The sequence below is a fragment of the Diadema antillarum genome, unplaced genomic scaffold (genome assembly GCF_040938485.1).
Source record: "Diadema antillarum isolate AM-2024a unplaced genomic scaffold, OU_Dant_1.0 seq00000155_RagTag, whole genome shotgun sequence".
Taxonomy (NCBI): Eukaryota; Metazoa; Echinodermata; class Echinoidea; order Diadematoida; family Diadematidae; genus Diadema; species Diadema antillarum.
Genome location: NW_027271227.1, coordinates 908,851 through 926,313, shown reverse-complemented (window position 1 = coordinate 926,313; position 17,463 = coordinate 908,851). Strand labels below are relative to the sequence as shown.

Here is a 17,463-nt window from a genome sequence, read left to right as displayed (position 1 = left end):
CTGGCAACGAGAAGGTAATAATAATGGCAGGGTCCTCTGGTAGAACAGTGGCAACACTGAAGAGGCTACCCTGGATAAATAAGGTATTACTATTATTGCTATTATTGACACTCGATTCTCTGTATATAGTCACCAATGTGACGACATTATTCTTTCTTTCTTTCTTTTTTTCTGGGGAGAACTTCACAAGAGGTGAAAGAAGAAAGAAAAGATAATGAATGACAGGAGGGGACGAACTGGAGGAAGAAGAAAATATATCAAATAAAAGAAATAAAGAGTCGATAAAATATTTTTTTCCTTCTTGAAAGTAACTACATATGCTCAGCTTTACGGCCCACGCGCACAGATTTCGTGACCGACTATTCCATACACACTAATGACAAATCCAGGTCGACCAAAAAATAGAGAGAACGATGTCGTTTCACCGAAACTTCACCTCCCTCGGTCGGGGAGACTCGGCCGAGGCATGACTTATACAACTGGTGTGAGACGGGCATTTCCGATGATTTCGATGATTAATTTGACAATTCCTTGTGTGTTTCGTATTCGTCATGCGGATGTTTCATCTATCTGCTTAATATGACAGGTGGAGCAGGGTTTGCGAAGCAAACCAAAGTTTTTATAGGAACACAAAACAGCAACAGTAACAACAACGTACCCTATAGGGTAAAAGCTCGTCTCGCCAAGAAGAGAAGTGCAGGTGGAGCGTGTAGGATAGGGACGGAGAGGGAAAGAGACAACAACAAGAAAGATATAGTGATGGGGACAGTGGGAGAGAGTAAAAACGGCTCTTACCCAGAACAGAGGAACAACCAGAGCATGCATATTACTATTGAACTGACACAGTTTAAGCCCCCAGGATCACAATTGCAAAATTTGTATATTTCAACAATATTGCAGGTCTCAAATTGTAGGGCCCTTCTTATAAAAGCTTCGGACTACGGAAGTGTTTTGTTTTCACTCTTTTTGTATAAATTTTTCAGAAATTTTTGATTAAATCTTGAGCAGATTATCTATTACTTTGAGATTTAAGAGCTTGCGCCGTTTCTAGTTCGGGGTATTTTTTTTCCCCTAATCTCTCAGGCTCTTTCCTTTTTGCCTTTTCTCTTGAGCGGTCCAAAATTCTCTCGCCCCTTCATGCAAAAAAAATATCCCAAAATAATCCAGGGAGTATTCGAAAGACAGACCGTTCAGTGTTTTTGGCATAACGGATCCTATTGTGCAAGGTGCATTGCGTAATAATATTGTAATAGTCGGATCACGGCGGAGTTCATTGGCGGACAAACAATGCGTGGGAGAAATTAAAACTTGTTGAGTCTGGTGTAAAAAGCTGGGGCACTCGTTATTTGTATTTTGAAAAAAAAAAATGATGAACACTACTCCCCTATAACTATACCCCACTGTCCTTTTAGGGGACTCAATGTCTGCAGTAATGAGATTATCGAAAAGTCATTACTGCAAAAATCCTGTTATAAAGGGGAATTACTCCCTCATCCCCCTACCCCCCACAAAAATAAACAATAACAGACTTGATAGATAAATCGCATACAATCATCACGACAATTACCCCACTATCGATATGGCTTTTGAAGACCAGAGGGGCAAATACTTAGACGGAAGGTAGATACATTGTACCTGATGTCTAGTAAAAATAGTCCGGACGCCTCCACGATCAACACTCTGCGTCTATACACTTGTCAAAGCAGAAACCGATGGGTCCTCAACCGTCACAGCTTAAACACAAGACCACTCTACTGCGCGGAGTCACGTTCACAGAAATCTATTTGTTCTGTAAAAGGGCCCCTACAGGTTACCCATATTGGCCGACCACAGTTTGCATAAATAATGATCAGCAACTAAAGCATCTCGCTTACTTTTTCTGTTTTTTTTAAGCGTATCTTTAAACTTGTCTTATTTAGGATTTTTTTTTTTTTTTAATGGGACCATTATGATCAAGAAAGAAAATGAAAACATTTTTCGCTGATAACAGATTGGCTCACTTACATAACGTCCTTTATTGGTAAGGAGCAAACATATTATCAAACATAAAAACACACTAAACCACTTTTGATTTTTATTGTACGGCTAACGATCGGCTGGTTTACTTGGTGTCTGCCCGGTACGATCGTAAAAGATTCGCGCAAACGTCCATTGCTTTGTACACGTATTCGGATTCCTCGGTATAGTAATTAGAAACGTAATTGAATTATGTTATGTGTATTTTTAGACATCCTGTTAGCGGCGCAATAATTACTCAAACGTGGACACATACAGCGCCTCGTTAATTACCACTGATGGCCCGCCTATTAATCACTCGCTTGGGATTACTTTTACAAAACGAAAAAAAATCCTTTCATTTTTTTTTCTCTTTCGGATGTAGAGTTGTGAGTAAAGGATGGACAGTGCCCTTTGAGAGGACACCAGTCCCGCAGAAGGGAAAGATGACAGAGGAACACGTGGACAAAATATGAAGATGTATACTATTCCTGTCACGACGTCCATAACAAGACCGCCCAATCTGTTGACGAATTCAACTATAAATGGCGTCCATCAAGTTAAACAAGTAGAAACAACCCGGAAGATGTTTACGTTATTCAGACAGCGGGACGGGTGAAGACCATTTCATGTGCAAATTGAGATGTACATAAATATGACAAGTCGGCCTGTCAAAATTGTCACGGTTCACTTTCTTTAGCTCTAGGTGCTATCCTTCGACGCACGCGACCTACTTTTCACCCGAATCTCAGTCAGCGGTTGCAATGACCCCTGACCCCGGGCGGAGAGAGGGAGAGGTCAACGCCATTTCGTTTTGTGGGTCACTCTCCAGTCTCGCTGAGAAGCAAGTGGCGAAGCCCGGTCAATCGATCCGAAACTCCATTTAATTTGTTTGAAGAGAGCCACTGAAAGGGGACACAAAACCACGCCCACAAAAGTTCCAGCAACCTGTCCTCTCCTTGCAATAGTAATAGGGATGGTATCGTTTTGGTTGAGATGGGTCTTCGGGTTTCTAACTTCTTTTTTTGAGATAACGAGAGACCTCTTGTTAAATATCAAAGAGCACACAATTCCGAAAGGAATTCAATGGTGTTTTTTTATTACATGTATTTTTTTTTTTGTTGAAATCTGTTTTGAAATGGCTGGGATATCCAAAAATACAGAGGTCATATTAAGACCATAAACTTTGTTTTACTCTGTTTTTTTTAATGTCTCAGCCATTTCAATACACACTTTCATCAAATAAAGTTCTAATTTCTCTTGGAATTGTATGCTCTTTAATATTTCACAAGTGGTTTCTAATCACCTCAAAAAAAAAAATCAAAATCTGAATCCCCCAGCTCAACCAAAACTATACCATCTCTAGCTCATTCCAGTCTAACGTACGATTATGTCCCATCTCCCAATGATGATAATGAATAGGGTACAATGATGTCATTACTGCTCCTAGATTGCCGCAATTATTAATGGGTCCAATATCACAGCTGGATGAAATAATTACATGTACTAGAAAGTAAATACGAAAACAAAAATAATGTTCCTTCCGATTGAGACTAAATCTCTATCATTCTTACTTCGATTATCTCTAACTTCAACATGGCTTAAATAGAAGCACATAGGCTGGCTGGGTTCAAAGCAATGAAGCTAGCAGTTGTACGATAGTCTTGTCAGGCCGATTGATGGTCCTGCTTTCATGTTGCGATGACGCTCTCGAGGTCTCTGGGAATTTACAAACCACACATACCCTCGGCGTGTCAAAATCATAATCTGCGGGACCCCGTCCATGTCACTTACAGGACATTGACACAAGGCAACAGACAGTACCCTCGATTTCCAAACTTCCCACGTAACTCGCTTGGCAAGAGAATGTGACAATGCGAGTACGAAACATTACTATTCGCAATATATATCTCTCTCGAATGGCATATGTCATTACCAAATGCAATTCAACACCATGTTCATTTACCACTTACTCTAATACTGTGTATCATTTTCACCAACTGTCATGACTATTTACAAAAAAAAAAAGATAACAGTAAGTTTTATTTTCGCGACATGCGTAGCCCCGATACAGGCTGGGCCTACTAGTAACAAGCGACGAACCATTCTCGGGGAAAGAGAACGCAATTGCAAATTCAAGTTGCAAACGTTGAAATTCTTGATCTTCAGAAGTTCCCATCAGAATTCTCTTTCATATACTCTTTCAGTCTTCTTTTGACTTTATTCATTAAGTAATTGCAAGCATTGAATAATGGTAGTGCCTCAACGCATGCATGGGTGAATGAACTCCTTAGGGAGAATCTTTCGATAGTTACGAATGCATGATGGGAAAGTAATTTAGAGTTCAATACATGCATACCATTCTAAAATACGCCTCAACTTATTCAACATACCATCACCAATAAGTACGATATTCTCCATAGTGACTTCACCGTATTAAATGAGTCTTTCTCGATAATAACGTCTCATCCACACCCACTTTTCATACGTCTTGTCGCTATGCGACACCATCTTTACAACAGAGTAAAAGATAACACCGAAGATGGAAGAAAACTGAGTAACACTTAACACTATGACTCGTCTGCAAATGATTTTAAAACATATATCATTATACCCTATCATATGATTCCATGCTACATGAAGTCAATTCAACACGAATATCCTCCTGAAAATGTTGACGACCATTGATATCTTTGATCCGCTTCATGAGATTACTTCACGAGAACAAGGGACGAGTGTTTAAGGAAGTTGTATTTCGCCCACGCTATCAACCTGTGCAAGTGAATTGAACTTTACATTTGATGAACACAGACAAGAGGAGTAAAAGGAAAAGCAAACAAAACGGCAAATTGGACTTCCATCGAATTATCCGAGAAAAGGTTTCATTCCTTCCTCCTCCCCTTGCTCTCAAGTAAGGCTTTTGTTCTGTCCTTGGCATCCTTTCTCTTCAAGCAAATTTCTTATGTACCTAAAATTAAAGCGCAGGGAGTTTGAGGTTTCCCTGATGTCACGGACGTATCTGTTTTCTCTTTGTTTCCACTTTTCACTTTAGTGGACGAGTGTTTGGAGAAATTTGAAACTTTTGATTTCTGGCAATGACAGTAAAACGTCAGCTCTGTAGCCCTCTCCACTGACAGTTCACGACAAATCCTGTCCCTGACCTTTCGGTAGAGTTCATGTCCACTCCATCACTAGCTCCAACCACGGTGATAAACCGCCTCCATCCTGCCGATTACTCAGCCGATTTGCTTGTTACACCGAATTACGTTTTCTCTTCTTGTCCTGTTCATCTCTCTCTCACCGCAGCAGCCGTGGCTCATACTCCCAACAACCGCCAAAAGAAACAGAAGTCCCCAAACTACATACAGACATACGCCACCTTTTGCCATCATTCCCTCCCTCTCTCTCTCTCTCTCTCTCTCCTTAAGTTACATAAAAAAGTTTTTATCTTACTTCATCAATATTACAGGGGAGTCGTCTGCAATTTGAGTTCAATTATTCGGGCGGCGCGAAGCCCCGCGTCCGGGGTGGCTAGGGAGGACCATGGGACATGGAGCTGTCACAGATTTGTCACCAAGAGAGACTTGATTAGAAATGTTCACAAAAGGTGTGTGTGTTGGGGGGGGGGGGGGTGGGAAAGAGAAGTGGATGGGACTTGCTCCTCTCCCCCCATCCCGAACCTAGTAATTGGGGGCTTGTCCGGGGATTATAGCAAGCCGGACAATCATTCAACAAACGATCACCAGTCAAAACCATCTCTTGATGGACGTCACAGATTAACGACTTAGAGGCGGATTTACAGAGTTGAGCAAAATTAATGTCAACTACACTGAACTTCGCCATTTTTCGGAACCCTTCCCAATTTGCATGACAGTCCTTTTGCATATTCATGACAATGCGAGTCGAGTTATGACATTTTGAAGTTTCACATGTTGTTACCAAGCCGCAAATATAGGCCACAATCTACACGCAACGATAGCAATGTCGACTCCTCAAAAATCTCCAACTGACATGAATGCAATATTCCATTCACTTTATCTTAATGAAATCAATGAGATTATTTCCGCATCCATCGTATCGTTCAAACTTCATTTTTGTAGTACTATAATAATCCTGATATTTGCAATCTTAGCAATACTGATCGAGGGAAGGTATGCAGTCATTGAAAGTGAAATTCCACATCATGTTCAAGTTGGACTTAATGAAAGGAGTAGAATCAGACAAAAAATGGTATGCGTTCAATCACAAGCGGACTTGATAACATGATAGGGTTCGATTTTCTTCCCTAGAGTTCCCTATGTTTTCACAAATTCATGACATCAGTCACAATGGTATGCATAAATTGACAGATTAATAATGTTATCATCTCATAAATTTTCCAGTAACTGCGTAAATATCTTCATTTATCATTCTTAGGGAAAATCTGATCCATACGAGTAAGTTCTGTTTCATTTCATTATTCTGATGTAAAATTATTGTAGTTTTTTGAGAACCTATAAAGGATGTCTTTCCGGGGAAAGGGTTAAAGTTGCGTAATCACAAACTGCAAATAAATATGACTGGATTATGCGACAAAATGTTTTCGACAAATTGGAGGGTGTTGAGATTGTATTGAACATTATTGCCTCGCCTAATTTGGTATTTTTGGGGAAAATGCGTGACAATTCCGTAGAAGGTATAGTTTGTTTGGCTTAATGCAGGTCTGTCTTTTTGATATCACACAAATTGATTGGTTATTTTTGTCGTTGGATTGTTTTGCTATTTATATAGAATAGGCTGATGTTTCTCTTAAAGCATCTCTGGGATTCCAGGAACCACGCGCATGGCAGTCCTTGTGCCAAGCACCGGGGAGGACCCGGGAATGGTCCCCGAGAGTGGGGGACAAAGCGAAGCCCAATTACACTGTTGACGAACGCCTAACAAGCCCGGAAATTGGGGCTTGAACTCCCAACCCCCCATTGACCCGCGAGCGGTGGGCTCAGGCTGGGCTGCTGCTAGTCTTCCGTCCAGTTGTTTCACAAACCTACCCCTAATGTTATTAAGCAGAGGCGACATATTTCGTTTCGTTTTGTTTGTTTGTTTGTTTGTTTTGTGGGTTTGTGTACGAGTAGCTGTGATTTTTAAGATTTTGATAGTGCCTTAGATTGACGCTACATACATTCTTTAAGTTACTTTTACAGTGCTCTACTTCCAATTCATTCATAACAGATCCTCTTCAAACTGAAAACAAGCTCGAACAAAATAAATCATGTCTGAACGGAACAAAAAAGCAGTTTAATCTTCTCACATAATGTATTCTTTCATTACAGTGAGTAACCTCGAGTTAATATACGGCCTGTTGAGCCTACAGAGAATCTGATTGGCACATCGAGATTTCGATATTATGCCACTGCATATTATTAGTCTAGTCTGTCCTGTCACAAGTTTCTTGCCCGTCACTGGTCTGCCTGTCAGGAGTAGGCCTTCAGTGTCCTGTGGTAGCCGTAATAACACTGTTGATATATTCAAAAAGACAGGGATCGAGACTAACTACGCTTTCCCTCTAAAAGGACGCAATAACATTGCTGTATCTGTATGGTACCAGGTACGTCCGTTTCTTCTCGAGTCCTTCTAACATGCTTGATGTGAAGGATAATCTTATAATAATAATACATGGGAGCAGAGACATCTACAAGGCTTTCAAGGAAAACATGCACTCAGTGATATTTCTCTGAAACACTTCCTAACATCAGCAACCTGGCGTATATACCTGTAGCTAAGGCACCGAATTAATCATCGTTTCGCACAATCTAATGTATGTATGCTTATGATACTGATTTATTCTGTTATGTTTTGTTGGAAGAAAATGAGAATGAGAATAAATGAATTGAATGAATTGAATTAAATTGAATAGGCCTATTGAATATATACAAAGCACAGACAAAAACTGTCCTTTTGTTAAATTGTGTTTTTATTTTAGTATTTTGTTCAATTCAAATTTTGAAGAGTTTTATCGCAAAACGAATGAACTTTAGTCGTGTTGAAATGAATAATAATATAGGCCTATAAGATATTTTCAATCATAACTTGAAGAATATTATTCTTTGTTATGTTTCAAGTGAGATCTGACAAAGGACTTACTTTCTTCGCTTATCTTTCAATGGTGCTTAGCCCATTATAAAACTTGTACAAACGCAGTACTTGCAGAATGCTCACTGTTTAATGGTCAGGCGTGATTGCCGAGCCATGTAAAAGCATTGAAGGAAACAGGTTATCGCTTTTGGCGCCTTCAGCCATTTAAGTGAGCTCATGCATTTACTACACCGGCGCAGATGTAATTTTTCGAGAGAAAAACTAAATTAAATCACATCAACATCAACAACAACAACAAATAAGAAGAAGAAAATATAAGCCAAGCAACAGCAGCTGTACAGTTGAATAGCTTGTGTATAGATAATGGGGTACATTTCTTGTTCCAAACCTCATACGACAGCAAAAGGTTGCTGAGTTCCAAAAGACTGCATAAGAGCAATCAAAAGAGTGTAAAAAGGAATACAAGTAAGTTAGACTAGAAAGTATTATCGAGAATTGAGGGTAAGAGTGCTAAATAAGTTTTGAAATCCCATTATTTCTTACCTAATCCATTCTTGCAAGTTGTAATTAAGAATGCTTGCATTACCATTTCAGGGGACTCTTTCAATTGAACCAACCTCCTTGAATGATCCTATAGAACAATTTAAGTTATAATAAAAGTTAATACGTATCGGAGCGATATGTTAGGGCAGTTTTTGTTTTTTGGTTTTGTTTTGCTTTGTTTGTTTGCTTGTTTCTTTCTTTTTTTATCCAGAAAGTCATAATAAAAGTGCGGAGAACAAACAACCACTTTGTAATTATTTTGTTTTACATTGGATTTGAATAATATTTAAATCCTATATTTATTTATTATGCTAATCACTACAACGAAAGCATTAGTCGTTGAAATCTGTAAAGAAGTGGGCCTACAGCGGAAATATCAAGGACAACTAGCGTCAACAGTATTTTCCTCTTCCGTCTGTCTGAAGGAAATTCCAAAACCAGAGGGGGAAAGAAGTTTATAAAAAGAAAATAAACTACTATACGACGAATGTAAAGATCCTTGCCATCTTTACATCATATGCATGTATTATGTTTGATGATATTGCTGGAGAAAAAAAAGAAGAATGAAGTGTAAATGATATGTCATACAGAAAATAAGTAAATCAAATTAAAATCAAATCAAATCAATTCATCCCCGGTAAGACTGATCCAAGTCAAACTACGTTTTCTGCATCTTGCATGAGGAGTATTTGAAAGTGACGACGTCTAAAATTTCAAAAATTGCATTACTACTCGCGCCTGTATCATGGGCAGATTGCTCTAGTTTTGGGTTTACAGAATACATAAACTCAATTAAATTCAAACTCTATGGAAATATGGGGGGGGGGGGGGGCGTTGACCTTCTATCAAAAAAGTCTAATCTTAGGACCTAAAGGAGATCATGTTAGACTAGATAAGATGGAGCGTAAGATAGTGTGATTTATATTTCAGTCTAAACAACGGGAGAAAGTATATTGCCGTGCGTTTTGGAGGTATAACTCTTTATTTCGAGGACTTTTCCTCCAAATCCTCGTTGGAGGCTACATGATATGCTGTGGTCCTGTCGGTTGACCCTGTGTGTAAATTTCACGACCAGTGTACCCATCTATCACACTTGAATTTGACAAGAGACCTCAACAAAAGCTCAGTGTCAACTCGGCTAAGACAACAAAGACACTTCGAATACACAAACAGCGAGAATGCAAAAATAACGGACACGAGACGAACACACAAAAACAGCGCAGGGGACAGAATATCATGCCCGTCGCCGAAATATGCCAGAAATTTGCGGGAACGACAAACAAAAATGGCTTTGAAGTTCAACGAAGGAGGAGGATACGACACCTTTTAAAAATACCGCTTTCCATCATTATCAAGCCTGAAAAGCGTTTAAACAACCTGACCCATGCGAAAGCTTCGTTGTTAAATAAGTTATGTTCAGAGCTCTATAACGTTCTAATACCCTTTCAAGCAAATCCATGTCAAGGAAATTGGAACCATTTGCGGCACCATTATGTTTTATGATTTTCTTAGACGAAACAATACTTGGCAATGCAGAAGACAGAGGATAATGACCAAGAACTTTGCTGCAGTAAGTGACCAGGGTGTGTTATCATCATATTTCACAGACCCATTAATGCATTAATGTGTTTGTATGTTTGCCTATCGTGCGTTGTAATATTTTGTCTTCCATTTTTGTAGGTTGTATCATAAATTTCATTTCATCTCAAGGATTCAATCCGAAACTCAGCCATTAAACCCAAACGTGTTTCGTTATTACAAGTTAAATCAAGAATTAATGATAAATTCAGGCCCTCTGCATCTCAACCTATAATGAATCAATCTTCTGTACCCATATGGATCATCAAACATGTCAAATGGTCCTTCACCCTTGCCTCAAATCAGCTCTTTCGTGAGGGTGGGTAAAAAGGACTCAACCTGCAATGTCATGGCAGCTTTGTCATCTCCAGGTTGTAGTAAAACTTGACAGACAGACGGACGGACACGCACACATACACACAAGTGAGAGAAATAGCATGACGCGACTCAGCTTTCCACACCATTAGTCACAGAATCACATCTGCGACTTATTGTCTCTTTAATGAGCGGAGGGACCGCGTGAAAACTTGCCCAACCCAACTCAGTCTGCTGGCACTATTATAACTGTGATCATCGGCCGTTACCCTCTCTCACCATTGCAGAGTGGGATACCGTCTGAATACAAAGTCTGGTGACCTGCAATGTGTAGCCTAGAACAGCTAGACATGTCGGCCTCATTGATTCACCAGGGCAGGGAGGTGGCAGCTCACCTCCCTGTTTTCAGCCCACGTGGGTTCACAAACATACTATAACACACCCACTAACTTTCGTAAGCACACAGACACAGACATATTTCCCCAATCTCAAGCGCGCATGAACATAAACTAATACGAAAAACAAATACACTGGCATCCGCAAAACTTTCCGCCCATCCTCTTTTAACACATTAGTAAACATCGATATCAATGCATACAACTACATGTATACCCATAAACACAAGCACCAGGAAAGTGTTCATCAATATCTGTCTGTTTTTAAAGACAAATACTTCCACGCCTTAAGTATCCGCACCGCGACTTGTAGAACTTGCTTAAATTAGGAAAAGTACAATTTCAGTGCAATATGTACAAAACTGCCGCAGATGTTTAAGTTCGGCGTGTCAAGTCAAGTCACAAATTGATATCGTCAACGGTGCTACGCCACAACCACTGACATCATAGGTGTTCTATTTGTTTGTTTGTTTTCATGCGAGAAAAGTGTATAGAAGAGGAAACACGCACAAATACGAATAGGATCCTTATATTTATTAATCGTGGGTAGAAAGCAGTCATATCTACTTTTTTAAAAATCTTTAGTGTGAAGTATGATATATTGACAGAATACCCCCCATCAACAGGCAAATAAAGGTAACGATATGCATATAATTTTATTCATGACCAACTCTTTAGGCCTTGTCATAGTGGTTAAGTAATTACGAGGTAGCAAAAAGGATATAATTATGCCCCAATGACTATCCCGACTTTAACATCTACAGCAGACAGCAAATTGCCCTTACAAAGATTTCCTGCTGTACTTTGGTCTGGGGAAACAAAAAAAATATCGAAATATGGGTTACCGAGTGTCAGCAGGTAGACAATGACATGTTCGATGACAAGGTTTGGGCAGATGTTCTCAACCTGCAAGACATCATCATGTGGTAGTGATGCCAAAGTGTATCATGACGCATTTTCCCCACGCGCCATGCATGTAGCACGAGACAATATAGAACTTTGTCTCTTTCCTCATTGTGCCAAAGAAGGGCGCTTTGGCTGCATTAGGGTAGCATTTTGTGAACAGCAACACAAACAAAATGTTATCTATCCAAGTATACACAAACTTTCTTTCTTTCCCGTCTGCATTACAAAAAAAACACACAAATAAACAAACAAACAAAACACAAAAGAACAAAAACGTTTCTATGCGGCATCTCACGACGTTGTCAGAAAATATCACTGATCCTCTGGGGACGTATATTGTTCGAAAACAAGTAAAATGTAGGACGTACCTTATTTTGGTGATCTACAAGTATGTACCGCGAAAACTAAGTAGCTATATACAGCTGAAAAAGTCACTGTAGTTCATCGAATGTCGATCTGGCAGACACCTCTCTATCTATCTATCTATCTATCCATCTATTTTTCCATCTGTCTATCTATCTATCCATCTATTTTTCCATCTGTCTATCTATCTATCCATCTATCTATCTATCTGCACCCCTCCTCTCTCTCTCTCTCTCTCTCTCTCTCTCTCTACTATTTCCTCCCTCTTAGAATAAAGTTTTGAAATCACGTTGTCTCTATGTGTTTGATTGGTTTCGATCTGAAGTGTCTGGAACTCACTTTTAGCACAATAGGCCAGGTTGCATCCCCGGGCGGGCTGGAGGAAGTAGACGAAGAAGTCCCCGCAGTTGGTGACGGATACGGGAAAGGTGAATATGCAGCAGGCCTGCGTGGTCGACGGCGTCCACGAAACGCAGGCCGAGTGTCGGGCGCTGTCCCCAGGGGGTGGTAGGCTGTCTCCTTTGGTGTCCAGCCAAATGGGCGCCTCGGTTCCACACTGATTAACCTGGGGGAGACAACCGGGAATTATGTGAGCGTTGAGAAGGTAATATGATTTTCCACAAAGCACAGAGACCTACTGTTGATCTTACGCAGAGAACATCGGCATTGGACTTTAAATACATGCATTGTTGATGCGAATGGAAATGATTGAATTGAGCGACAAAGGCACACGGGGGGAGGGGTTAAGTAGGGGTGTCTCTTTGAATGTGCATCCCTTCCATCGCAAAACAGTCTTACACTTAGATAGCATTTTTGGATTTTAGGTTTCACATGACGCAGAACATTTACATGCAGTTAAGCTTGTGGTTGCTTCTCAGATCGTCACTCAATCTTCCATTGGACTTTGAAGAATAGGAGTAGGTATAAACAATGCCAGAAGTTTCACTAATATCGGATTAAACAATGAGAAACTGCTAGAATCTTGAGATCTCAAGAATAACCTTAGTGACCACAACCATTATTAACCTAAATAGAGTGACAATGCTGTCAACACTGATGTCTCCCATTTCCATTAACATACTATGGTTTGTTTTATTTCTTTGTTTAATCTATTTTGATACTGATGAAAACTATAGCATTCAGCCGTCAGGCTGTGTTTCTGTAAAACTATATGCTTGATGGAATAGCATAATGTGTTACCATTTGGTTTACTTGATTTCCAACTGGACATGACTTGATTAAGAAGAAAAAAAGGATTTCGTAATTATCTAACTGGCCAGGAAATTAATATATTAAATGAAATAATTACATTCATAAATATTATATTACATAATCATATGATACACAAAAAGTTGTATTTATAAATTTAATCGAACCCTTGTAATCATAATACTTTGAAGTAGAGTTGAAGAGTTTGTTTGCAAATACCGATAAGTCCATTTTTGAAAATTTTGAAGTACCGTCTCTGTCATAAAGTACAAAATAATACCTTTTAAATGATATATTGGTCACTACATAATAAAGGTGCATTTTTGAAGTTATGGTCAAAAGAAGCAAAAATATCTTATCATTTTCTTTATTTTTCTTGACCTTTAATCGCAAATAACTCCATTTGGCAAATATGGACTTAAAGGTTTTTGCAAACAAACTCTTCAGTTGTAAGTTTACTTGTAACATCAAATCATGGAGACACCTGTTTAGCTGCTAAAACGTAAAAACAAAATTATTTTACTTTGCATCCGTATTCCTAGCCAAATTTTACTTTAAATGAAGATAGTTCTTGTATGCCCGCTATGTTCTTAAAACTTTACAATGATACTTCCTCTCTTCGTGTACACTCAGTATGAATTTGCTTTTTATCTTTGCTTTGTTAAAGAGGAAGTTGGATTTTTTTTAAAACCTTATATTTGCATGTAGGCCTAATAATTAAATACCACAAATTTACCACAACTTTACTGAGGAACAAAAATTATTGACGAAGATTGACACAACCCTCGATGACAGAACTGGTATTGATGGTACAATATTACCATTTTAGTATAAAACAGGCATTAAACGACAAATTGATGACTCGTCATACATACTTCATCAACGAGCAGATTGTGACGTCATTTCGCCATAAATATACTATGACATCACGTCTACTTTGAAAAGATCATGATATAACTTCTGCATGTAACGAATAGTCTTGAATATATATCGTGCGTATAAGGACAACTCTCAATCTGATCTGTGGAAGATAAGAAAAATGATCCGACTTCTGACATGATTTCATTATAGGTTCCCCCATCATGTGTCCCCATGTAAAAGCAACAACAACAACGACAATGTGAAACAATCACAAATCACCGCATGGTTGACGACATGATAAGGATTGTATAGGTTCCTGGGCTAATTTCTCGCGAGGCAACTGAAATTCAACCTGCCCCAAGGAGTACCGCATTTCCCGCGGTACACTTGTAAAACATTTAGAAACCAGTCCGTCTTCATGCCAAGAATAATCTAATTCAGAGGCCACTCTAATTCCTTTGGCAATCAGTAAAAATTCACAATTTCCGCCCGTCTCATCTGGTCCAGGTTTTTTTTCACGACAATCCAATAAGAATGAAACAAATCAGGCATTTATTGCTGGTTTGCTGATAAATTAAGGACGTAAATCTGAAGGCCAAGAAGATAGAGACATTTACCTAAATATCATTGGATATTTTTTGATACTGCCAGGGGCTTTCCTGGATGGGTAGTATCAAGTTTGCATTGTTGGCCCACTCCAGTTGGCTAAATTGTGTTTTTCTCTTGTCTGTTTTTCTGTTTTGTTTTGTTTTGTTTCTTGTTTTTCAGTTTGGAGTTCTGCATTTGGCCTGCTTATCAAGACAACAACCGAACGCGTTTGATCATCGATGAAGCAGTAGAGAGGCAGATTTCAGGCAAAAGCGGTATCAAATTTGCAATGAATCATGACGATAAAGGAATATAATCTTAAACCTCACCGACAACATCTTGTGAAAAATATACACAAAGACTAAACTACACTTAATCTATTGATACATCTCACTACAAATATTTCACAAGGTTGTATGCATATACATAGGCTGCGTTATATGTGTCATATCAAACGAAAATACAAATCTTACAAATGCAATTTGTTAGATCGCAACTGCTGATCTACATTCTTAACAGACATGTCGGAGAAAAAAAGGGAACCAGCGGGAATCGAACCTGTTATGTACTGCTTTCCGAACAGCGACATTACCACCAGGCTATCCCTGGTTGCCGGCAGTGACACATTGAAATGCAGGGGGCAGGTAAATTTAAAAAAAAAAAAAAACTCATGATACCTCATATTTATAATACGTTTACTAGAATGATGAATACAATGGTGCAATACAAACGAAATAAGACCAAGCACAACCCCCTCCAGTTTGAAGGTGTTTTCTTTTTTCAACTTAAATGTCTGCAATGCAGAGTAACGTGTTGACGAGTCATACATGTGTCTGGAAAGGGGGAGGCGAAGGGGTAATGGATGCGGTCTAATGTAAAGAAGATTAGTCTGAGTCAGAGAAACGATACCTTGACGCACTCAGTCGGCATTTCGGCCGATTTGCCATATATGGTGAATCGATACCAGCCCATCTCTATCGATTTATCGCACAGTTTGGTGGTCATGGCGGATGCTGCGTACTCCACGCTCCGGAAGGGACTGTCCAGAATACGATGTTCTTCCGGGGAACATTCTGAGGTGAAGAGAGGTGAGAGAGGGAGAGAGAGAGAGGGAGAGGTGGAGGGTACGTTAGAAAAACGTGGTCTTGGTGGTGGTAAGCTGTCTGTCGTGATGGGTATTAAGAAAACCCGCCAACAACAAACAATACACGGCATTTCTTTCTGATTTTTGTGAACAATAATGAACATCATGTCGATATTCACATTATTGCTGACATGGCGTTACGCTTAAAGGGATGGTACAGTATTGGTGGAGATGAGAATTGGGCTTTTAACTTTTTGCGAGATACCAACAAAACACTTATGACATAGTACAGAGCATACCATTTTAAGAGGAATTCAAAGTTTATTTGATGAAAACCGGGTTTGGAATGACTGAAACATCCAAAAATAAAGTAAAAGAAAGCCATCGTAATAAAGTGTGGGTCCCACACTTTATTAGAATTGCTCTTTTTTTTTGATATCTCAGCCATTTCAAAACCAATTTTCATCAAATAAACGTTGAATTCCTCATAGAATTACATGCTCTTTCATATTTCATAGGAGATTTCTCATTATCTCACAAAAAAATGTTAGAAATCTGAAATTAGGTCTAAACCAAAACTATACGATCCCTTTAAAACAAACAAACAAACAAACAAACGGTGCTTTTTGCTACGTTTTGTACGTTTGTAACAGCTGAATATTTCGGGAAAAAAAGAATGTGATGTTTTGATGTATCTTGCTTGTATTTGTGCTGATTCACATTACATAGCTTTGGGTTTTATCATGTTTATGCATACATTATTTTCACCCTCAGACTGTCTTTTCCTTTTCTGTTTTTAATAATGTTATGAAGTCCTAGCTCGCCGAGGGGTGTAATTCTCATTAAGTCGGGATATTCCCGGAAATCAATTTCCGTTACGCTTCCCGTTGTCAATGTCAGCTGGGTTCAACTTCGCTTCTGTCATTGCATATATTTTCACTCCACAACCGCAAAGGCAAATAACAGTTAAGTCGATACGAAATATATTCTAAAGGTACTGCTTATCATTGGGAGCAGTGATTTAAAAAAATCGAGTTATCACATTTGATGCACATGTGTAGGTCAGCTGTATCACAAAACATCCAACCGTTTACAAAGCATCCAACTATACAAAAAAAAATATCATAAGGAGATATCACTATTTTTTCTCAATAAACCATAACTGTAGACGATTTATTACAGAAACAATTCTATCATAACTATTGTTCACATTTTGTATTCTTAACAATACTTAACACTGATTATACATGTAGGCCTACTGAATAAAACTTTTACATTATTGGTTGTTTCTTTAATGACTACCTCACATTTTAAAACTACTTTGATGCACCGAAGCTCGATTTTTGTTTCATCTGCAAATAGTAAATAGGGCCTGATGCCTTTAAAGAACAATTACAATTCTGGACAATCTGACAAGGCCTTTAACTCTCACAAAGAAAGAAACATTGATGAGGTAATGCCTTCTTCATGACGGCAATCATATCGTGACAAGAATGAATTTCACTCAAACTCACGGAGAGTGTTACTTTTAGAATCTCGACAAGCATAAAAATA

The 17,463-nt window shown here is 38.9% G+C and overlaps 1 protein-coding gene across 1 annotated transcript in view; it reads right to left on the bottom strand.

Annotated features, from left to right (window-relative positions):
• Positions 1-17,463, bottom strand: part of LOC139727825 (von Willebrand factor D and EGF domain-containing protein-like) — a gene marked incomplete at its 3' end in the record, with an annotated part of 123,229 nt that overhangs the window by 67,092 nt on the left and 38,674 nt on the right. Inside the window, exons 2-3 of the mRNA XM_071638798.1 lie at positions 15,735-15,898; positions 12,507-12,732 (exon numbers count right to left, since the gene is read on the bottom strand). Coding sequence (XP_071494899.1) covers positions 12,507-12,732; positions 15,735-15,898 — 390 coding nt within the window. The remainder of the gene's footprint in view (positions 1-12,506; positions 12,733-15,734; positions 15,899-17,463) is intronic.